Source organism: Lutra lutra, chromosome 16, assembly GCF_902655055.1.
Source record: "Lutra lutra chromosome 16, mLutLut1.2, whole genome shotgun sequence".
NCBI lineage: Eukaryota > Metazoa > Chordata > Mammalia > Carnivora > Mustelidae > Lutra > Lutra lutra.
Window position 1 is genome coordinate 1,737,708 of NC_062293.1, and position 23,965 is coordinate 1,761,672.

Consider the following 23,965-nt stretch of genomic DNA (forward strand, 5'->3'; position numbering starts at 1 on the left):
ACTACAGCTCGGCTCTCCCCCGGATTTCAGGGAATTGCGCTTTTAAAACAAGGGATGGGGAGGTGAGGAAGAAGGCAGAGCAAGCGGATGAGCGAGCACTCGGTTCCCTGTGACGCCGGCCGAAGACGGGGTGCGCGGACAGAGAGCAGGAGGGGCAGCGTCCGTGAGGCTGAGTCCATGAGGCGGGCAAGGGGAGTGGCCTGGCAGGGGTGAGGCAAGGGGAGTGGCCTGGCAGGGGTGAGACAAGGGGAGTGGCCTGGCAGGGGTGAGGCAAGGGGAGTGACCTGGCAGGGGTGAGGCAAGGGGAGTGGCCTGGCAGGGGTGAGGCAAGGGGAGTGGCCTGGCAGGGGTGAGGCAAGGAGTGTGGCCTGGCAGGGGTGAGGCAAGGGGGTGGCCTGGCAGGGGTGAGGCAAGGAGAGTGGCCTGGCAGGGGTGAGGCAAGGGGAGTGGCCTGGCAGGGGTGAGGCAAGGGGAGTGGCCTGGCAGGGGTGAGGCAAGGAGAGTGGCCTGGCAGGGGTGAGGCAAGGGGAGTGGCCTGGCAGGGGTGAGGCAAGGAGTGTGGCCTGGCAGGGGTGAGGCAAGGAGAGTGGCCTGGCAGGGGTGAGGCAAGGAGTGTGGCCTGGCAGGGGTGAGGCAAGGAGAGTGGCCTGGCAGGGGTGAGGCAAGGGGAGTGGCCTGGCAGGGGTGAGGCAAGGGGGTGGCCTGGCAGGGCACGCTTCCTGCTCTTCCCTGCAGATGAAGGTCTGTTACGGGCGGCCGGGACGCCGGCCGACGGTCCTGAGCACCGGTGGGCACGGCTGCTCGTGACCCGGCGTGAACTTGCAGAAACGGACACGGTGGGAGAGCCCCGCTTCCGGTCCGTGTGGGTCCCAGAGTTCGGATCTCGATGAGAGAAAAGGAAGACCCAGAGTGGGCCATGGGGCGGCCATTCCCAGCGCGATGGGTGCCCGTGGAGACAGCAGGATGGTGTCCGGATGCACAAACACCGTTTTAGAAAGGGTGCGAGGTCCTATGACCAGCGGTGCGTGGGAAAATGAGCCCAGGGCAGGCTTTCTGCTCACTGGTCACGAGAGCTCACAGCCCCTCACACGTTCCACAGCAAGTTCACTGCGCACGTTCACGTCCCTCCGCACGCCTCGGACCCTGGTGTGACGGGCTTCCCATGGCCAAGTGCAGAAGACACTTAAATATACAGGGTGCCTAGCCCAGGACTCTTGATCTTGGGGTCGTGAGTTCAAACCCCATGTTGGGTGCAAAGATGACTTAGAACAATAAATGAACTTAACAAAAAATTCTCGCATCAGGCGCGCTTGTGTCAAAGGTAAACTCTGGAATGAAAACACACCATGAATGTTGTCAATAACCAGGAACAACGGGAAAATCACTGGCGCGTATGGATGCTTTTATGCCTTCAATCCTACTTTTTCGTATATGTTCCAAAATCTGTAAATATATTTAAAGGTTCAAAAAGTCAAAATGTTACAGAAAGGCATGGCTGGAGAAGGCAGCTTCCCTCCTCTGTCCCTGCAGGGGCTGCAGAGTCGGGACGCTGACACTTGAACATGGAAGACTGGCGTCTGGATATAAAATGGAAACGTGACAGCATGCAAGGAAAGCCTCCCTCCACCGCCACCGCGAGTGCTCTGTTCGTTTCTTACTGATTCTCCCGACCCTTCCTCACGCGAACATAAGAAATATGAACAGAGACTGAGCCCTCCTCTTCTCAGATGAGAGGACGCTCCCCCGTGTAAGGCAGCCTTCACGCAGACAGCGCCCTCTCTTCACCGTGGACATGCGGCCGTCCGTCAAGAGGAGAGCCTGGCTCGCTCAGACCCAGCGGGCCAAGCTGTAACTTCTGTAAGCAACGCGGCCCCATCACAGGACAAGTCCATCCGCAGCCCTGACATCTCGTGTCCGAGCAGCACAGCTGGCCGCAAGACACCCGAGTGTTCGCCCATCTGAGAAGTGAAAACCCAGACTCAGGGCCACCCGACCGCGCACGTCCCTCATCACGGAGGGCACCGAGCATCTCCGCTGCGTGTAAATGAGCGTCGTCTGCATTTCTCTTTCTGGCACTTGCTAGTTCAGGCCCATCTTCTGACCCTGCTCTGCTGGAGCGTCAGTGTTGTTTCTGATTTCTTGGAGCTCTTTACGTATGATGACGGCTGGCCTGTCACCTGGGAGTGGAGGTGTAAATACGACCCCCCAATTCTTTAAGACTTTGCTCATGTTCCCTACCCCCTGCAAATGTCTTATTGCTCTGCAACCAAATCTATTAATTTTCAAAGAGATCTAGACTTTTAAGTTATGGTTAAAAAGTCTTTCTTCACTAAGGTTAAACAGAATTTACCTGGGTTTTCTTTTAGTACTTTCACAGTTTCATTCTTTATATTTATTATTTTTTTTTAAAGATTTTATTTATTTATTTGACAGAGAGATCACAAGCAGGCAGAGAGGCAGGCAGAGAGAGAGGAGGAAGCAGGCTCCCCGCTGAGCAGAGAGCCCGATGTGGGGCTCGATCCCAGGACTCCGAGATCATGACCTGAGCCGAAGGCAGCGGCTTAACCCACTGAGCCACCCAGGCGCCCCTCATTCTTTATATTTAAATTAACTTTTTAAAGTCAATTCTGGGGCGCCTGGGTGGCTCAGTCAGTTAGGCATCTGCCTTTGGCTCAGGTCATGATCTCAGGTCCTGGGATCGAGCCCCACCTCAGGCTCCCAGGGAACCTGCTTCTCTCTCTCCCTCTGCTGCTCCCCCTGCTTGTGCGCTCTATCAAATAAATGCAATCTTTAACAAAATAAAAATTAACGTCAAGTCTGGTGTTTGGGAAGCACAGTTAGACAGCTAGCTACCCCAACACCGGAAATGTAGGAGCCCGCCGTCCTTACTGAGCAGATCTGAGCTGCTGGCTCGACCCTGCACAATGCCCTTGGACTCGGAGGTCCGTCTCTGTTCGCCCGTTTGTCAGCCTGTCCGTGAGTGACCCAGCCCCACAATGTTCCTCATCACGGAGGCTTTGTCCCAACTTGCGGGATCTGGCAGGGTTAATTCCTTGCCATCCTCCTCTCTGTTCAGAGTCTCCCTGGCGATCGCTATTTACTTCTCCACAGGAAGTACAGAGCATGTCTGCCTAGTTCCCGAGAAGAGGGAGGGAGAAAGAGCCTGCTGGTAGTTTTACTGGGATTGTATTAAAGCTTAGGTTAATTTAGGGAACGCTGACATAGCCTTCTGTAAACAAACGGCGTATGTTTTTCTTTGTTCGGGGGACATCTGTGTTCTTCAGGAATGCTTTACAGCTTCCCTCTCGGGGGTTTTCATGTCTCAGGTCAGGTTTACGCCCAGACTTAGGGTTCTTTCATAAACGGGGTGCGCGTATCTTCGCTGGTTGTTCTTGTGATTCCTGTACCAACTTGAGTCCCCCTTCCTCCTAACACCCCTCACTAGCAGCCTGGCACTGACTCCACTGGGATTCCCAGGCATATTGTGTGCCAGCCGTAGTGGTTTGCTTCTACTTTTCTAGGCTTTGTGCCTTTAATTTCAGCCTCTGTCTGACAGTGTTAGCGGAGAGTGACCGTGGCTTCTCTTGCTCCTGTCGCTCTCTGTGTCTCCCCGGTACGAACGAAGCTGGCTTCCGGGCTTACGTGGTAGAGGGGCAGCTAACGACGTGCTCGTATTGTGGGGTTTTCTTCCTTCATGAGAAGATCGAGGTCGGCCTTCTTCTACTGATCAATGTTATCACTGTAATGGCTTCTCGGGGCTGACCCAGGACCAGCCCTGCACCCTGGGAGGAGCCCGTCTGGCAGCGCTGCTGTCCCTTCCACGTTCTGCTGGGTTACTTCCAAACACAAGTATGAATATCATGTGGTTTCTTTTTCTGTGTGATCTTGTTCCGTTCTGTGTGTGATGTACAGAAAACAGACGTGACCATTTTATCGACACGTGAGGCACACGGCTTGGTGGCATTGAGTGCGTTCGCGCAGTTGTGAATTTGAGGTTCGCACATCAACACGCCCCTTGCTCCACAAACAGAACAGTGGCGTCTGCCTTCCTTCTCCGCTCCGGAGGGGCTTGACGCTGCTGCAGCTCCCCACCCTCGGGAGTGACTGGGTACAGTGGGTTCTTCCGAACGCCCCTCCTTGTTCGTTCTGGGGAAACTGGTGAGTTTGAGCCTTCTCCTTCTGGGGTCCACTGATAAGTTGTCTTTTCCTGGAAATACGTGCTATATTCAAGTTAGCCCTGCACTTTCAGAGATGTGCAAAACGGTCTCGCGAGTCCGCACTTTCTCCCTCCCGGAGTTCTCCCTCCCGTATCCATTCTTGAATGCGCTTATCTTCATCAGGCGAGCCGATTCCCACCCCCCGAGAAAGAGCTTTTTATTTACTGTTGAATTTTTGTATTTTTGTTTGCGAACTCAGAGAAGTCCTTCTTGGATCTTTAACGAACAGCTTTTCTCTGCGTGCCTGCAGCTCCTTTGTTTTGCTGTTGTCCTAGTCGGTGGCTTCCTCTTCTCTGCTTCTCTGTTGGGGTGACACGGGGACTTAAGGCCACCAAGCCTTCTCTGAACATGGCTGTAACTGCTTTCCATGGGTCTGACATGCATTATTTTTATTATCTGTACTTCCAGAAACTATAACTTTGCTTTGTATTTTTTCCTTTGACTGAAGACTGAAGGTGATTGCTTAAAAAAAAAATTCTGGCTGGAAGGCCCATCTTGCTTTCTGATACCATTGTTCCCCTCTTGTCCTACTATGCACATTGTCTGTACCATTTCTACTTTCTGGAAAGTCTTAAGGATTCTCTCATGGCCTAACATACGGTCAGACCGCGTACACAGAAGTCAGTTTGTAATCCGCACGCGGGGCTCTGCGCATGTGGTCTGCCTCACTGTAGGCCCAGCTTATTCTTAACAAATGCAGCAAGAGCGAGCGCCTGGGCCGTACGATGTGCTCTGTGGCAACGGAGACGGAGGCCACCGCAGGCGCTCCGGCGCCGCCTTGACAGGAAGTTGTTAGAATCCCTGTTTTTATACAAGGAGGCGCAGGTCCGGACAAGGAGGACCCGCCAGAGGCCCACTGGTGGCAGAGCTGTGACCCCACGCCGGGGCTGGTCCGAATCATGGGCCGCCTCATCGCTTCACAGTCTCCAGAGACCTTTAAGGTTCACCCTCTCCACTCTGCGGGGGGACAGGGGACTCGTGGGCCTCCAGCTTGTCACCTGATTCTCTCCACGACGGCTGTGGAAACCCCCATGCTGGCGGAGCGACGCGGCTCAGACGCCCTCACCGGGAGGCAGAGGTTCAGCTCGTCGGGGTCTGGGCGTGCAAGGCTGGGACTGTCTCCCCACTGTGTGCCTCGTGGCTTCTGTACTCCTGGATGTTTTTTTTTTTCTTTAAAGGTTTTTATTTATTTATTTGACAGAGAAAGAGACAGCAAGAGAGGGAACACAGCAGGGGGAGCGGGAGAGGGGTCAGTGGGAGAGGGAGAAGCAGGCTTCCCGTTGAGCAGAGAGCTGGATGTGGGGCTCGATCCCAGGACCCCGGGATCATGACCTGAGCCGAAGGCAGACGCTTAATGACTGAGCCCCCCAGGCCCCCTTCCTGGATGTTCTTTATACACAGATTAGCTTCCGTTTTTATCACATGAACACAGGTAGGGAGCAGAGCAGTGCTAGACTGCCTAGTCCTCCCTCCCCGAGTCCAGGCCCCCAAGAGCAGCCAACACAATTCTTTCGAATAGTTTTTAAAGAATTTACTTCTAGGGGCGCCTAGGTGGCTCAGTCGGTGAAGCATCTGCCTTCGGCTCAGGTCATGATCCCAGGGTCCTGGGATCAAGCCCCGCATCAGGCTCTCTGCTTAGCGGGGGCGTCTGCTTCTCCCTCTCTCACTCCCCTGCTTGTGTTCCCTCTCTCACTGTCTCTCTGTTAAATAAATAAATTTAAAAAACCCCTATAAAAAAAACAAAGGATTTCCTCTAGATTTTGAAATAACGACTGTGTCTTTATTTAGCGATGTTAGACATTCACGACTCCGTCACATTTCGCTCTTCTGCACTCCCGACTGTGCATGCCCTCACCGGAGTCTTTGGTGAACTCGGCACTCATTAACACTCGTTAACATCACACGCAGGCAAATCTGTGTCACTGGTGAGTCTGGCTGCATTCTTCGATGACATTTTCTCACTGTAAACCTTTCGTTTCACTTGCGTATATTTCTAATGTGTCTCTGGCCATCAGACAAGACCTGCCCCCAAGTTTGTACCTGCTCACCCTATCAGATCACCGTGCGCTCCTGTGTCTCTGTCCACCTGGCCCAGGGGAACTCTGCTCTGCTCTGGGCAGATTCTGGTCTAGCCCTGGAGCTGGCCCTCCTCCTGGACTGGCCCCCGTGTTTCTGGACCTCATCAAGGATTCCTGGATTCATCTCAACTGGCCTGTAGCAGGGCTCTGCTAGTGTCCCAGCCAGGCCCTAAAAACTGTCCCTGAGGGTCACACTCAGCCATTCCACAGGGGGCCCATCATGGGGCCAGGACAGGCAGTGGCATGCAGAAATGCATCTGGACAAAGGAACCCATCCTCCTCTCCTCCCCGTTACATGGGGCGCTGGGACGCAGTTTGTTTTCACCATCAGTCACCACTGCATGTGCGTCTCGGCTGCCGGCCCTGTGGTGCGCACCAGAGGCATCGGAGCACTGTCGGGAACAGCCTCTCAAGCTGGCCCAGCCGCCCTCGGGCCCTCCTTTCTGCTCCCGCTGAGGACGACTTTCCAAACCACTGGCTTCGGCTCAGCTCTCTACACCTGCCCTGCTCTGCTACACGCTCAGCTCTTTGAGGCCAAGGACCCTGTATTACTAGTCTTTATGGGGCCCCAGTGGGGCACAGCCAGGTTCCTCTCAGAGGCCCACTGAGCGTCTGCTGACAAATAAAAGAGCTGATGTGTGTACAGAGAAGCATTAGGATTCCTGACCACGGATGCTAATCTTACCCAGTAACCGCTCCTGGTGTGGACGATTCCGTCCAGCGGCCCATGAAAGAAGGAGGGACTGAGAGGCAGAGTCAGGATGCCGAGGCCCAGCCTCTCCTCTCCGTGCTTCGGGCTTCCACCCCAACCCCGGGACACAGGTCATGGCCAGGTACAGCCTCAAGGTCCTTGGCAGCCAAGGTGTCTACGCTGGTGCTTCCTGGACTGCGCAGTAACTGAGCCTTGACTTCAGGCTCCACAATCAAAACCGCGGCCGCCCTCTCCTAAAACACACAAGACTGGAGTCCTGCAGGCCAAGCTCTTGGGCTGACCGGCGCCACCGTCCCCATCCCCACTCTGATCAGCTCTGCAGATCCAGCGGTCCAGCCCAGCCTGACAATGAGTCACAGGTCCCTGAGTCATCACCCAAAAAAACGGCCTCTCTCTGTTGCCCTCGGTGTCGGGCTGACGCTTTGGCTCCTCTTACCACGAAGTCCCCTGCAGCCTGAGTCACAGAGCCTGTTCCTGCTGCGGAAGGATGACCCGTCACCCCCCACCCACACCCAGGCTCGTCCGCCCGCAGGGGACCTGACGGCCAATGGTGTGCGGCAATGACAGCCTCCTGTGTCCTCCTGCTTCTCGCGTCACTCCGGGAAACCCAGAACCACCTGAGAACAACTGTGTCCCTCCTTCCAGAGATGGACAGACACCCTCGGCGGCCTCGTCCCGGGCAGGGGCCTCCAGGGCCTGAACCCATGCTGGAAGGGGCAGCCCCAGCTCTGGTGATGCGGGGGTGGGGGCTCCGATGTCTGCGTCCACAGTTCTCCCGGGGCCCCTCGAGGGTGGACCCGCATCTCCCCCAGACGAAAGCCCACTCTGAGGGCCTCTGAAACGCAGCCTCGTTAACCAGGACGATGGCAAGGAAGGACGATGAAACAGCACCTCCTTGCCGACTACAGCTCCTCTGAGACGCACACGCCGGCGCTCCCTGACACCGAGACTCAGTCTGTTTCCCGCACTTTATGACCTAGGGTTCGGGAATGACACGGACCATCGAAGCAATCACTGATGTGCCCACGAGCAGGCGGGAGGCGTAAGGGACATCCACCCGCACCCGCAGGCAGGCGGACGCGGGGCTGGGGCTCTCCCGTGGACCCGGGCCGCAGGGCAGGGCGACGGAGCGGCGGCGGACACAGAGTCCTGGCGTGCACACACCACTCCAACAGTAAACCTTACCAAACAACCTAAACCAGCAATAAGGGACAGCAATTAAAAAGACGATACTCAGATGTAAAAAAAAATTAGTGAAAATGAGTAAAGGAACTGTGGTTGACCTGGGACAGAAGGCAGGTCTGATAACACAAATCCCAGTGAACCAACCACAGTGACCTCCACACCGGGGTAACACGTGGACACACTGGCAAACGCTCTCCAGCCAGGCGACACGACACTGAGAGCAGGAGGGACATCGTGCTCCTTGCCAGGAGGTGATGAGGGGCCCTTCAGCCCCGTGGTCTTTTTTCCCAAACCCAACATCAGACACATGCTGATGGAGGACCAGCCCCAGAACTGCCAGGCGCCCGAAAGCAGGGATGTGAGAGACGGCTCAGCCCAGAGTCGCCAGGAGAGACGTGATGACCGGGCAGGGAGGAGACCCGGGAAAGCGGAACAAAGCGTGGACTTTGGCCCATGACACGTGTCAACATGGCTTCCTTTAGACACTAACAACAGGGCCCAGTGTGGGTGGGCTCTGTGGAGACTCACTATCTCAGGTTTTCTGTAAACATAACCTGCTCTAAAAGCAGTTTCTTAAGACAGAACCTGCGGGAAAAGGCAGTTGGAAAGAGAGACAGACGAGCTGCCGGCTCAGGAGTGACAGCCCAGCCCCGAGCGGGCCACACCGGGCCATCAAGACAGCAGGCTCAGGACTGCAAACTCTCTGGCTGTCCTGGTTACACTCAGATCCCAGGGACGCGAGTCATCACGGGACTGAAGCCACACAAGCTCATTTTGTCCGTGGCGTTTTCTGTGCGAACCTGGAGGGGTGGTGGGAAAGGGGTGCAGGGGTGCAGGTGCAGGAAGAGAGGCTGGTGGCGTCAGAGCTGAGGGGCGGCGAGGGGCGGCAACAGGGTTACCGTGCAGAGAAACGAGCACGCGTTCGGGGACCTGGAGGGGGACCCGCGCTGGTGCGGGGGCAGGAAGAAGATCCTGGTCCCCTCTGATGCGCTGTCACTCGGCGCGTGTCCTCTCCTCGCCCCACAACAGCGTCAGGCACGCCGAAGCCCTCGCACCCCCACATGCGGGCTGACTTCACGAACACGGCAGGGGAGGTTGCTCAAGTTCACGGACATTGTGCCCTCGGCCCCCTGGCGGCTGCGTCGTAACAGGGTCTGACCTTGAACTGTGCACTAACCGTGTCGGGGGGCCCACTGAACTGCTGCCTACCTTACAGGACTCCTTCACGGCCATCTCTGCACCCCCCCGCCCCCCGTTAATTAGCAGAAAGACAAATGATAAGGAGGCTTCGGAGGGTCTGACCGAAGCCACCAGCGCCCTCCCGCAGGGCGGCCTCATCTGCTGCCATCCCGCTCCTGATGCGTGACCCCCCACGACCCGAAGGACAATTTAAATGAATTTTCTGCAGCGTTTGCTTTCTCCCTCTCCCCTCCCTGGTGCTCGTCTGCACTTCTGAAAGCCACAGATGGCGTGACGCTTTGCCTGGGAACTTTCCTAAGAAAAAGGCCGTTCTCTTGCATAACCACAAAACCAAGATCGCTCTCAAGAAACCCAGCTTTGGTACCATGCTGTCACCCGACCCTCAGTCCACACTCTGTCCCAACAGAGGTCCTTCACAGATTTCGGTCTGGGTCTGGGATCCATCATGGGTGGTCACGCATCGTGAGTCTTCATCTAGAACAATCTCCCCACAGTCTGTTGTCTCTCTTGGATGGAAGATCTAGAAGGGACAGGACAGTACACCTGTCCACACACGGCTGCACAACTCGAAGTTTTTAACAGCTTTCCCGGGGTCAACGTGACCTATGACGACTGTGTGCACTTACAAGCACGGATGGGATAACTGGATGAACATACACACCCGGGAAGCCGTGTCTACAATCAACACGAGGGGCCTCTACCCTCGAGCTGCCTTGTGCCCCTTGGGGAGCCCCACCCCCACTGCTGCTAACCTGCTTTCTGGGACTACAGTTTGCATTTCCTAGAGTTCTACGTAAACGGAGTCGTACAGAATACACTGGCTCCTGGCTTCTTCCGCTCAGCATCTCGGGGCTGGTGCACTCTTCCGTCTGCGGAGCGCTAGTGTGCTGTGGGGACAGGTCACTGTGGGCTTTCATGTACAGCTGATGGTCACTGGGCTGTTTTCAGCACTCGGCTATTACGGACAAAGCGCTGTAAACACTGTGGACAATTTTGAGTGGACACACGCTTTCGAGAAACCAGAGCCGCATCCCAGGGCAGGCGTGAGACCTGTGTTCCCCACACACGGCGTGGTCTTCTCATTTGGGACGTCCCAGTGGCCTATGCTAGTGCTGAGCTGGCTTTGCCCGCCATGGGCAGGGCGACACACAGCGTCCTTCCTGGGGCTTCTTGGCCAGCAAATCGCTCCCTTACCGGAGTGTCTCTTCAGACCCTTTGCCCATCTTTGGGTCTGCGTGTTTCTTTCTTTCTTTTTTAAGACTTTATTTATTTGACAGACAGAGATCACAAGCAGGCAGAGAGGCAGGCAGAGAGAGAGGAGGAAGCAGGCTCCCCGCTGAGCAGAGATCCCGATGTGGGGCTCGATCCCAGGACCCTGGGATCACGACCCGAGCCGAAGGCAGAGGCTTTAACCCACGGAGCCACCCAGGCGTCCCTGCGCGTTTCTTTCCACACTGAGTTGTGAGAGTTCTATCATCTCACTGTGAGTTTTCATCAGATAAATGATTTGCCAATATGTTCCCGTCCTGGGTTGTTTTGCGTGGCACCAGATGCTGACTGCTGTTCACTCTATGCACACGATGTCCGGCTGTCCCCGCCCCGCAGGCTGGACAGACGCTCCGTCCTCAGTCGAGCGGAGTGCTCTGCAGGTTTGTTGAACACCAGCGGACCGTGTCCATGCGGGTCTGCCCCCTACCCCTCACGGGTCCCGCAGTTTGTCCACTTTGCTGCGGCTCCAGTCCTGACTACGACGGACACACGGGAGGCTCGAAGTCAGGTGGTCCTAGTTTTTCGGTTTTCTTCTTCTTCTTCTTTTTTGTTTTTTTAAAGATATTATTTATTTATTTGACAGACAGAGATCACAAGTAGGCAGAAAGGCAGGCAGAGAGAGAGGAGGAAGCAGGCTCCCCGCTGATCAGAGAGCCCGATGCGGGGCTCGATCCCAGGACCCTGGGATCATGACTTGAGCCGAAGGCAGCGGCTTTAACCCACTGAGCCACCCAGGCGCCCCTCTTCTTCTTTTTTTAAAGAAAGTTGTGGGTGCCTGGGGGGCTCGGTGGGTTAAGCCTCTGCCTTTGGCTGGGGTCATGATCTCGGGGTCTTGGGATTGAACCCCACATCGGGCTCTCTGCTCCAGGGAGCCTGCTTCCCCCTCTGCCTCTCTGCCTGCCTCTCTGGCTACTTATAATCTCTGTCTGTCAAATAAATAAATAAAATCTTAAAAAAAAAAAAAAAGACAGTCATGCCTTTTCCTTCCCGAGCTGGACACCTTCCTTCCTCCTGCGCTGGGCACAGCTTCCAGTGGGTGCCGGAGACAGGAAACGCAGGCGGGCCCTGTCCTGCTCCTGAGCGCAGTGCTCAGATGGGCACCGGGGCCCGTGACATCAGCTGCAGCTGTCTTGGGAGATACTGGCTGTCACGCTGAGCAAGTTCCTCCTGTGACTGGTTTGCGGACAAGATTTTTAAAAACTCTGACACAGAATTTAGGTTTGGTCGAATGCTTCCTTTGTGCCATCTCTGAGAACGAGAATATGGCTTCTGTTGTTCCTGCTGTTAATATGGTATGTTACAGGGATTTTTCCCGTCGTTCCACCACCTTACATTCCTGAAATAAATCCCCCAGGTCATGGTTTATCAGCCTTTCCAGATGTGGCTGAATCTGATTTCCTGGAGTGCTGTTTGGAAGCCTGATCGGTCCTCACGAGAGACGCTGTCGGTCTCACACGATGACAGGGGACGGTGCTTCTCCTCGGTGACCTGCTAGAACCCACCACTGAAGTCGCCTGCACCCGGGAAAGTTTTAAACTACAGATTGTCTCTTTAACAGATGTGGTGCTACTCAGACTCACTTCCTAGCTCAGAGTCTCCTGCCACTCAAGGAGTGTCTGTCTCTGTCGAGCTCTCGAGCGTCCTGGCGTGGAGTCGTTCATAATGTTCGCGTACTGTTCCTGGAGGTCTCTGGAACCTTCTGGGATGCCACCTCATTCCTGATTTGGGAAGTGGGGCCTATTTCTCTTTCTGTGCCGCCACTCGGGGAACAGGATGGAGGGACCTCACAAACCTAAAAGCAGCAAGGCTCTCCGACCCCGCAGTTGCACGAATGGGTGCATCACCAGAGGGAACGCAGCCGTATCTGGGGGGCGGTTAACTCATCTTATTGATCTGCTCTAAGAACCAGCTTTTGGTGGAACAGATTTTCTCTACTGCCTTTCTGCTTTCGTTTACACTGATCTCCGCTGGATTTTTACTTTTCCCCTACTTCCTTCGGGTTTAATCTGCCTTTCTTTTACCAACAGCTTAAGGTTGAATCTAAGGCCAATGATTTAAAACCTTCCCTCTCTGTCGACGGACGCAGGCAGAACTGTAAGGTTCCCTCACGCTGCTCAGCTGTGCCCCACAAATCCCGATGTGCTGTTCTCAGTTCCCTCCAGTTCAAGGTATTTTTAATTTCCTTTCAGGCCCTTCTGGAAACTATTTATTTAACAAATTTTATTTCACTGAGTTTTTCCATGTGCTTATATAGTAAACCGTAATCAAGTAGATCAGTATCAATTGTGTGTTATATCAAAGAACCTATTTTTTCCAGCACTGACTTATATTCAGTGTGTAACTGATACACACGCATGCCGTGCGACGGTCACCACAATCAAATCCGTTAACACATCTGTCAGCTCACACCATTACTACCGGGCTTGGTTTTGGGCATGTAAGAGCCCTGGAGATGCGCTCTCAGCGTCCTTCAAGCGCACAGCACAGCACTGCCCCCGCGGTACTCCCCAGACAGACGGACGGACACCTGCACGTCTGACCTCTTTGGCCCGCGTCTCCCTGCTTCCGCCACCTGCAGCCCCAGGAGCCACCGTCTTGCTCTCTGGTTTGGTCAGTCCGACTGTTTTAGATTCCGCAGATGATGATGTCAGCCCGTATCTGTCTTTCTCCGTCTGCCTTATGTCACGTAGCGCAGTGGCCTCCAGGCTCGACCCTTGGGCCACAGACGGCAGGAGGTTCTTGGTCTTTTGGGCTGAGCAATACCCCAGTGTGTGTATTTCCTTCCTGCGTCCCCTGCCAACGGACACTCGGGCAGCTTCCATGCTTGGCCCCCGGGAATGACGCTGCTGTGAACACGGGGCGCAGGTCCCTCTTCGAGGCAGGACAGCAGCGGGGACGCCGGGCCCATCAGCGGCTCCACTCTTCGTCGTCTGCGGCGCCGCCACACCGTCTCCCACGGTGGCAGCACCAGGTCACGCTCCCACCAACAGTGCTTGTCTTGTCCCCTTCTCTCCACGCTCTTGCCTTTCTGACGGCACCAATCGCACTGGTGGGAGGTGGGGTCACCGCAGGTCCCCGTATGTCCCTGGTGATGAGTGACGCTGGTCATCTTCTCATGTGCCTGTGGCCGCCTGGACGGACGGCTTCTTTGGGAAATCTCTCGTCAGGGCTTCTGCCCATTTCTCAACTGGGTTGTCTGGGTTTCTGTAGCTCAGCTGTATGAGTTGCTTATGCATTCTGGATATTAACCCGTCGGAGAGACGGTGTGAAAGTATTTTCTCCCATTTCACAGGTTGCCTTTTTATTTAGTGAACTTTCTTTTGCAGTGCAGAAGCTTTTAGTTTGATGTCGTCCCACTTGTGTATTTTATAAATATTTATAACTATGCATATTATATTCCATAAATATTTGCACTACTTGCATAATTTATTCATACAACACATATTTCAATATTAAATATTCTATATATTTTGTAGTTATATTACTTATTAAAATTTTATTTTATAATTTAATCATTTCAAATGATTTCTTTAAAAGAGTGCTGGCTGGTCTCCAAGCGTCTGGAAGTTCTCCTGCTGCTCACTGCTCATTGTCGGACGGTGGCTGCAGAGCGTGGTACGGTCTCAGCGCGTCGACTCTGGCTGCTGTGCAGACCCTCCGCCTCCCTCCATCCTCTGGGGGCCCCGACTGCGCGTGAAGTCTCAGAAGCTGACACCCCCCTCTCCACGTTTCGCTGCTGTGACCACACATGTTGCCGACCCCACAGCGCGCGGCAGTTACCCATGCTACGTCCCTTCAGTGTTGCGCGCCCGACGACGTCCTTATTCCGACTCCACTTTCAGGGATACTCAGTGGCCACAGCAGGCCAGACGGCGGCTTCTCTTCGGGGATGTCAGGGCGCCCGCCTACCGTCCCCTCCTGGTGTCGTTCCTGGCTAGGGACCCGCCGTCTTCCTTCTCCTCGCTCCTCTGTTCTCCTCTACTGGCTGCTTCCGAGTCCTTAAATGTATCCTGTTTCAGCAATTAGGTGAGGACTCGGGGTGGTTTTCTTCATGTTCCTGCGTGTGGGGTTCGCGGGGCTTCCTGGGTCTGTGGTTCGTTGTTTTCATCAAACTGGAAAATGTGGCCATTTCTTGGCCACCAGGTCGTCGAACACTTCTGCTACCCTGCAGCGGTTCTGGACAGACTTACGCTGTCACCTGCAACTGTCCCACGGCTCAGTGACGCCCCTTCACTTTGCACAAGGTCCGTCCTCGCTGTGCTTGGGGCAGCTGCGACGGCAAATGTCCTGCCGCGACGTTTAGGGGTCGATCCCGACCGGCCTATCTTCCGGGTCACACTCTGACTTCCCTCTCCAGAAGGTTCAGCAGAGCCCTGGATGACTTCCGTGTCTTGGTGGAACGTCTTCCGTGGAGACTTCGAGCAACTGTTTCCGTGTCCTTGTTGGCTAACCGTAACCTCTGTGAGGATGCACAGTGGGTTCGGGGGTTTTCCTCCTTGATGCAGGTCACACCTTCCCGCTGTGTCACATGCCTGGCCGTTCTGCTTGGCAGTGGGGGGTTCAGGGTAACCTGGCACACGGGTGACCTGGGAAGAGACCCTTCTGGGACCCGATTCCTCGGGGAACAACAGGAAGGGCTCTCCTCATCCCAAGTCGTGCCTTCTGTCCCACCACTGTCCCCACAGGAGGCCAGACGGATTCCTGCCTCTCTCCGAGGCCTTCAAGGTGGCACAGTGTACTCTAGACATGCCCGTGGTTCAAGAGGGGGCCCTGGATTCGCCCCCGGCTAGGGCCCCGCCTGATGGACCAGCTCCACTCTCAAGCCCCGGGGAAGTGCCCTGAGGGGAAGGCGGGGCCCGGTGCGGGGACAGAACCCGGGCACTGCAGACCTCAGGGTGCACTCTGTGCAGGCTTTGATCTGAAGTGTGGGCGTCCCTGTGTGGAAACACCGTGCGCTCTGACCCCGTGGTGGCCGCGCCAGCGATATGGGGGCTCTGCACGCAGCATGAGCGCCCACAGAGGCCAGCGGGGACCCAGCGTGACTTCGGACGTGAAGGAGGGAGGGGACCCGTCCCCGGAAGCACACGGAACTTTAGTCTCTGGAAAACCACCCAAGTAGCCATGAAAGGGAGGGATGAGGTAAACGGCCTCAGCCTCAGCCGCAAGCCCGTCGATGTGTCTCTCAGAGGGACGGTCACCTTCAAACAGGCAGGCGCGGCGAGCCGGCGGAGAGAGGAGCTCGCGGAAAGGCCCCTGGCACCTGCAGGCACTGGCAAGAACACTGTGGGTGCCGTGGGTGAGGGCGTCTCCCGCCGGCCCCGGGGACAGCTGCTCAAGCGCGACTCAACGTGTGAACCCTTCAGCGCTGAGCCCATGGGAAGCACACGGCCCGAGGCGCCTGCACAGTTGCGGAACGAGGCCGCGGCAGCCAGGGTGCCCGCGGCTGAGAGCTCACCTCTGGGCGCTGGACGAGCAGACCCTGGACACAGGCGGGCCCGGGAGCTGGTTTCCAGGTTCCTAACACCCAAGTCGGGTGACCGCTGCAGATCGCATGGGAGCACGGCGGCGAGGGGTGGCTCAGAAAGGCTCACGCTGAAGCCGGAACAGACCCCCAGGACTAGGAGGAAACACGGTCTAGTCCCGGGTCCTCAAAGGTCCTAAACATCCTGTGAGGACAAGAACGTGGCGGCCCCGGGGTGCGGAGGTGGGCTCGGGGGCACCCTCCTCTGTCCCCTCCTTCCGCGGGCTTCGGTCTGAGGGGGCCTCCGTGCACCCAAGAACCGAGTACGGGTAGCGATCCATTTCCGAGCGTCCGGAAGACAGAGGCGCTGAAGGAGAGCGAGCTTCCGAGTGACTCCCCGGAAGAGCCTTCTGTTCGCATGGCTCGGCGCGTCGGCGAAAACACGAAGGGCAGAACCGAAATGACAGAGGGGGCAGCCTCCCCACCCAGGACAACCAGCTCCTGGACCAGCGAGTAAAGGTTTCCTGGACCCGACACCAGCCGGGCAGATGCGAGACTCAGGCTTTTATTCCTTTTATTCTAAAATTTCCAGGGCGGCATCGCGGGTGGTCACGGCGCTCACCTCCGTCCCCGCTGCTGGGAGCTCGGCGGCGACAAGCGTACAGAGGGCCATGCGACGGGAAGTGGGAGCTCGCTCAGGTAAACGAGGGCCAGGGGACTCAGACTCGTTTTAGCTCTGAAATCGAATGTTTTGGTCCATCGTTGAGGCTGTTGCTTATCTGAAGTCAGTTCAGTGGGCAGAAAAGTAAGTATTTGTCAGAACACACGATGTCCCGAACATCGCTGTGCAGCTGGCGGCAGAACGTTCTGCGGACACAGCGTGTGCGGGGCACCGGGCCAAGAAGGGTCAGGGTGGAGTCGAGGTTGGGCTGGGAGGCCCCGACAGGGAGGGCGGGCGTTCACGCCACCAAGAAGACCACGGAGACCAAGCCCGTCCACGGGGAGCGGATCACTGCGTTTGACCAACTGCATGCACGGGTCCTGGCCCTGGACCAGGAAACGTCCCCAGCAGACGGGGACAGAGCCACCTCACTGGCCTTGCTTGCAGACAGCACGACCACCTGTGCAGAGAGGCCAAGAGAACCTACTGTCCGCGGCTGGAACTCCAAGATTCAGCAAGGCCGCCACTCGAGATCAGTACACAAAAACAGTGATAACCGCGCGGTGCGACTGGGGGTGCACCCGGAGGTGCCTGTGCTGTGACACGTTCGCTGGGAGCACCCGCGACACTCTCATCCCCTGCAGCCGTCACCCCAGCTTTGGGCCTCATGGCAGAGTTCTGGCTGCCTCAGGGGTGTGCAGGTGGCCACAGCGTCCCAGTGCGTGGGTCCCACAGCAGCCTGGAGCGGCAGGCGCTCATTCTCGGGACAGCAGAGGGTGTAGTGAGCAGAGAGCAGCACGCAGGACTGAGGTGGGAGCACAAGGAGGGCTGCCTGGCTATGCCCAGACCCAGCCTCCCACTGGGTGTGGCCGGGAAGGGGGCCGGCCCAGGGAGCGTGACAGGGTAGGATCCCAGTCCCCTCCCTGCCCATGGAACCCTTCAAGCAACCGACCCTCTGGCCATCGGCACTTTCTCCCCATCTCTGTGTCCACGGTTCTTCGGAAGCTGACCGCCCCATGTGATGGCCTCTTCTGGGGGTCTCAGTTCCCCGCCCAGCACCCAGCCTCACTCTGGAGCCCCCTCTGTGTTCTGAGTCAGACCTCCAGCCCCGGGAACCCCCTTCACTCTCCTTTTGTAGCTCTTTGTTCTCCACTCCCCATTGGGGTGGTTGTGCGGGCTCGGTGGGAGGGTCACAGGGCATAAGAGGTTCCTGCCTCCACTCCTCAGGCACGGGCCCGTCTCACCCGGGGTCTCCCGGACAGTCACTCATCACGTCTGCCCCTCCTCCTCAGGGGCCCCCTCTCAGCTGACCCAGTCTCCTTTAGACCGAGGCCAGACATTTAAAAGCCACAGTTTGGATCTTGCTGTGTCTTTGTTCCTGAATCTTTACTGGTCCCTCTTGATGGGCTAAAGGAAGTGGGACACCGTCCACTTCGAGGACTCCTCGAACATGCCTCCAGCACCCCAGCCCAGGGGGGCCGCCTGCCCTCCCCATGCCCCGCACAAGCTGTCCCCCATCTCCACACATCAGTGCCCCTCGCACTGAGTTCTCAGGGCCCCCCCCTCACGGCACAGTCTCCCATGGCGTGGTGGCTTCCCCTGCAGCAGAGGGCTTTGACCTACGGGACGTAAGCCTGTCGAAGCAGAGACCACCGTCGTCTGCGTCCCCTACAGCCTTTAGCCTGGTCCTGCCCAGCTCTTGGTGGAGTACGGGTGTGACTGCAGCCCCACAGGCACGAGGACAAGGAGGGGGATGGCTACTGGAGAGCAGAGCTGCAGGAGACTGTCCCCAGGGTCAGGGAAGGGGTGGGAGGAGCAGAGGCTGGAGACAGAGGGCCTGGTGGGTGTCCAGGGAGGCAGGGCTGAGTTCAAGAAGGAGGGGGTCGGGGTCATTTCCTGCTGGAGTCCTGGAGGGGATGGGGAGGAGGCAGTGTGTAGCTTTAGGGACCAGGACTGGGCCCCAGAGGGATGAACCTCCCTTATTCTGGAAGGAGGGGGACCAGCAGTGCCTGGAGAAGGGGTGGAGGACAGCAATGGCACCAGAGGCGGATGCTAGGGTGAAGGTAGGGTAAGAAATACAGGGTGGTCCCAGGGAGAGAGAGGACATAGCGTCAAGGTGGGCAAACCAGCCGCCTGCGGCACCTCCGTGAGCCCCCGGGCCGGCTAACACATGGGGACCGCCTGGCACCAGCGGGGAGGACGCGGACTACTCACGCTGTCCACAGCAAGGATCTTGGCCCAGATGAACACCAGAAGGGGCCGCAGCTCTCTGGCTGAGCTCTGGAGCAGTTTCAGCACGTACGGGAAGATGCCCACGGACAAAGCCTGGGGGAAGGAAAGAGCGTGTGTGCGCCCACTCGTGGGGGGCCCGAGCCACAGTGGTGGTGGCTGGCGTGGCCCGGGACACAGTGCAGCACTGCCGTCAGCCCGGGGGGCGGGGAGTGGGAGCGCAGGGGCCACCTCTGGATCTCCGCATCTCCGTTCCCCGAGACGCCTCAGTGTGTTTCTAGCCCCCCTGGTCCAGAGGCCACAGTTCATCTCATGAGGAACACCTGGCTTCCCATCCGGGCCCCCCCGGCCTCACCCTCACACAGCCTTGTTTGTGCTCAGTGGCAAAGCAGAGGGCCCTTAACTGTGATTCTTACATTTCAAACCACAACGCTCCTGCCCTATTGGCTCCCACTTTCACATCTGCCCTTGACATCGACCTTCCGGGCAGGACTTGAGCCTCGAGGTGGGAGTTTGCTGGTTGAGGCGGGGAGCCGCTGTGGGAATCCGTGCTGCCCAGACTCTCAGGGCAGCATCATCCCGGGGGTCCTCTCTGCTCTCAGGCAGGGCGGTCACCGGGAGGGTGGCCACCTCATGAGGACAACTGAGCTGAGCCCGGTTACGCCAGTCACCTCAGCACAGGTGCTCTGTCCTTATCTCCAGTTTGTTGGCATTCCAGAGAGATGGCAAGGGTGTCCCCCTACCAGGTGGGTGGAGGGGTGTGACCCAGGCTGGAGGCCACTGGCGGGGCCCGTGTCCATTTCTTGTTAAAGGCCGTGTTTAAGAGACAAGCGTCCTGTGTGTGGTTCAGGCAGGTGGGTCTAGCCCACACCTGCTGCAGGGCCTCGTCTGTCTAGCACCTGCGCCATCAAGATTTCCAGCTGGCCTAACCTTTCCTCCTTAAAGGGCCAAAATTCATTTTTTAAAAAATTCACCGTATAATAAAAATCTCTCTAAAATGTTATTAGTATTTGTCTCCCTGTCTTCCTGAAGGGCATAAGCGACACGCTGTGAGCTCATCCCTGATGACAGAGTGACACTGATTTGCACGAGCACGTGCACAGGCCACGCAGATTGAGAGTCACATGAGACCCTCCCCAGTGATGAACGCGCTCTATGTCGTCTGTGGCCCAGGCGCCCTGAGTGTGAACTGTCCAACGGTGGATGAACGATTCCTCCTGATTCTTAGACTTTTCCTCTTTTAACCTTGGACTCTCGATTCTCTGATGACGTTATATAATGAAAAACTCAAATGTGCACAAACGGAGCTAAAACAACAGGCTACCCTCCCACTCGCGCGTCACTCCGCTTTGGTGACATGAACCCAATGGCCGGGCGCCGGTGTGCTAGCCGTGTCTTCCCAGCACATCTGCAGACATCGTGCATGTCACACACTTTCCCTGTGTAAACACAGTCTTCACCTCTAAAAACTAAGGTGTCTTTTGTAAAAGATCCACATGCCATTATACCTAAAAAAATAAACTATTACCCTTTAATGACAAGGTATTTGGTTAATGTAAAATTTCTAATTGTTTCATGAATGTTAACTTCTCAAACTTCAACTTTCAAACATTAATTTGCGCACAGAACTGGAAAGGTCCCTACGCTGCAGCTGGTGGAGGGTCTCCCGGACCCCCCTGCCCCCTGGAGGTTCCCCATCGATATCTCCTTTCCTGGTGATGTAGTTGTTGGAAAATGGGTCTCTGTGTGACCCTAGTTCTGTCCGTGTTTTCCGCTTTAAATGGCTGGTCCCACTCTTTCGCAGAATGAGTCAGCAGCAAAGTGTTTCTGGGTTGTGCTGAGCCCCAGAGTGTAAAGTCGGTGCATGGGTGTGTGCTCGGTGCAGGGGCACCCCACTTCTCGGTTCAGGCAGGGGTGAGCAGGGGTGAACCACTTTCTGTCCGCAGAGGTGAAGCCTCATGGCGGGAAGAGAGGGCAGAGCACGTGTGAAGCCGGGAACGCTGCGGGGACAGAGGCCGCACGGCGCGTGCTCCTCGAGGGCCTGCCCCCTACACAGGCCCCTCCGGTGACAGGTCACTCCCAGTCAGTGAGGCTTGTCCCCCGCCCACACCAGGAGTCCTGCCGGCCCCACACGTACCAGGCTCACCGCCCAGGGTCCCAGGTCCAGGAAGCGTCCCAGCAGGTCCAGGGCTCTCAGCCGGTGCACCTGGCTCAGCAGCACCTGAGGAAGAGGAAGAGGATCGGTCACCGAGGAGCCCCGTGCCATGTGCCAGGCCCTGGAGCGGGCCGAGCGGGCTCACACCTGCCCTGGCTTCACGCCGTCCTTCGCCCACGGCAGGTGCTGCTTTCTCCGCACTTCTGAGTTTTTCCTCAACAGCTAAAATATGTGCCCTGTTGAAAGTATCAGAACAAATCCTTTTAAACTACATTTAAACTAGATCATCACCATCACCATCACCATCATCTATCACTGCACTCCTCATCTCTTCTCAGAGCTAAATAGAACGCCGTAGCTTTGACACGAGGGCTTGCCGTGTCTTCTCTGGTGACGTGACCTCAGGCAAATGACTTCCTTGTCTGAAACTTAATTTCTTAATTCACAGCAAAGGACAACACGAAACGGACCCCTGGAGGTTTGATTAGATACCGGATTGAGAGCTGCTGAGCACCAGAAGCCCATGCCGATTCGGTAAAGACAGGTAAAAACAGCCTTTGGCCCGGAACTTCCTTGACTGGAAGTGAGGCTGATTAGCCTCTGTCGTGGGCTAGTGGCCCATTTCCCAGGTGACACACATGTCCTGACTTTCCTACTCAAGTGTTGGCTTTCCCTTACTGGTGTGGCAGAGCTCTTGAGAGCGCGCGACCCTCGCCCCATCTTTCCTCCTGCTCTGTTCTGTCACCGCTCAACACCTCTACGGTCACTTGTACCGACTTGTCCCTCCTGGTCTTTACACCTGAGGCTGCGGAGACGCTGAAGGAGCCTTCGGTCTGCTGTTGTCCCCAGCCACCCAGTGGGCGCTTGTGGGGCGCATGGGGACGGCGGGGAGTCCCCTCTCACCATGGCTCAGCTGTAGGGACAGACAGACGGCAACAATCCTCTGTGACGGTAGGTAAGGCTGCGAATCCTACGAGCCCCCAACCTGGGGTGCGGCCAGATCCCGGGGGGAGGTGGGGTTCCCAGGCAGCGGGCAGAGGGGAGGGGAAAGCTTGGGGTGTCTGAAGACTGGTCCCAGGCTGGGGGTTTCCAGTGAGCCGTCCAATGTGGTTGCTGGGGGGAGGGACTGGCTAGAGCTGGATCAGGGGTGGAATGGGGTGGATGTGACCCCGACTGATGGGGAGGAAGAGACCCAAGACCACTGGGGACGTGACCATAGGACCTGCTGGCTGAGCAAGAAGGCGGTTCGGGGAAGGAGACTCTGGAAGAGAAGGTTGGGAATGAGGCCAGAGAAGGACGGGAGGACCGGCCGGCGAGGGCGGCCAGGTGTGCCATCCCGGGGTGGTGCTCCTGGCGGAGGAGAAGCTGGGTGGAGGCATCGGTGAGGGAGAGAGGGCTCCCATGGTGTCACCTGCTCCTACAGTTGGTAGCAGGACCGGGAAGACGACCCCTGGGCACAGGGTGTGGATCGTGTTGGGGTCGGGCAAGGATGCAGAGCGAAGCAGAGTGGAACGGAGTGGGGGTGAGGAGATGGGGCAGCCGGGGCTCCCGTGAGGGGTAAACACGGGCCAGAGGGAGAGCTGGGGAGGGGTCCCGAGAGGGACAGGCAGCCCAGGGCCCGGGAAGTGTGCAGGAGAAGCAGCCACTGTCCACGGCCCCTGGAATGCCATCTTTCCTTGCCAGCACCTGCCCCAGACCCACGTCCACGCCTCCGCCTCCAGGCAGGTGCGGTTACCCAGGGGTGCTGAGTCTCTGAACAGGAACCAGAGAGGTGATGGGGGACCCGATCCCCCTCCCACTGGACTCGTGGCTAGCACGTGCCACTGCTGCCAGACACTCGGGTCAGGAGGGCGCCGTGGGCGGGAAGGCGTGGGCTTCGGGGCCGCACAGGCTTGGTTTTCGTCCTGTCATTCCCTGATGGTGCAGCTGTGAGCTCATAACCTCCGTAGCCTTCTGTGTTCTCAGCCGCAGAGGGGCAGCGGCCACACAGGACTCATGCTCATTTCCAAACCTGAGTGAGACGAGGCCCGCGGCAGCGCTCGGTGCATGCCGTCCACTGCGAGGGCTACTTTCCAGGTGACCCAGGCTGAGCCGGGCCCGGAGACTGGGTTTGGGAGTGTGGACGCAGTCTGCCCACGATCAAAGGCGGCCCGCGACACCCCTTCTTCTCTCCATCCGACAACACGCGGGTCCTTCCCTCCCCGTCTGGGGCTTCTCTGTGGCCCTGGCCATCCGAGGGGGAGCAGACAGCGATGTCACATCCACTGTGAGACCGTGAGCTCCTCCCCTTGTGGTGCTGTGGGGCCGGAGAGACTTCCTTCCTTCCTACTCCTTCTGTTTATCCTTCTAAGAGGCAAGAAAAGACCCCGGGGCTGGTCAGGGAAAGTTACTTCCAAGCTTTCATTGACAGGAGGGACTGCCAATCAGGTGGCCTGAGAAGACACTTCGTTTGACTCTGAAGGTCATCAGCTAAAGCCTCTGCGTCTTCGGGCACAGAAAATTCCCTCTGGCTCGTGGGAAAAGTAACAGGGATTGGAAAAGCCACAGAGTCTGCATTAAAATTCTCCTTCCTTAAGCAATACTTTCTGACTTGCCAAGGCCCTGGAGGATAACTTAGGGGTGAAGGGGCCCAGGCTTTGGCAAAAATAAACCTCCTTAAGAGAAAGCAGGGTGACGTTAACTGAACTAATGAGAGGGAGGCCGACCCCACGGGCTCCAGCACACGAAGCGGTGCCGTCTACGCTCCGTCCTTCCCTGCTTGTTAAGGAAAGGTTCCCGCATCGATCCAGGCCGGGCAC

General features: G+C 57.0%; 1 protein-coding gene across 1 annotated transcript in view; it reads right to left on the reverse strand.

Annotated features, from left to right (window-relative positions):
- Nucleotides 1–23,965, reverse strand: part of RPTOR (regulatory associated protein of MTOR complex 1) — a 315,386-nt gene that overhangs the window by 61,986 nt on the left and 229,435 nt on the right. The window contains 2 exon segments of the mRNA XM_047708089.1: nucleotides 18,998–19,108; nucleotides 21,150–21,233. Coding sequence (XP_047564045.1) covers nucleotides 18,998–19,108; nucleotides 21,150–21,233 — 195 coding nt within the window.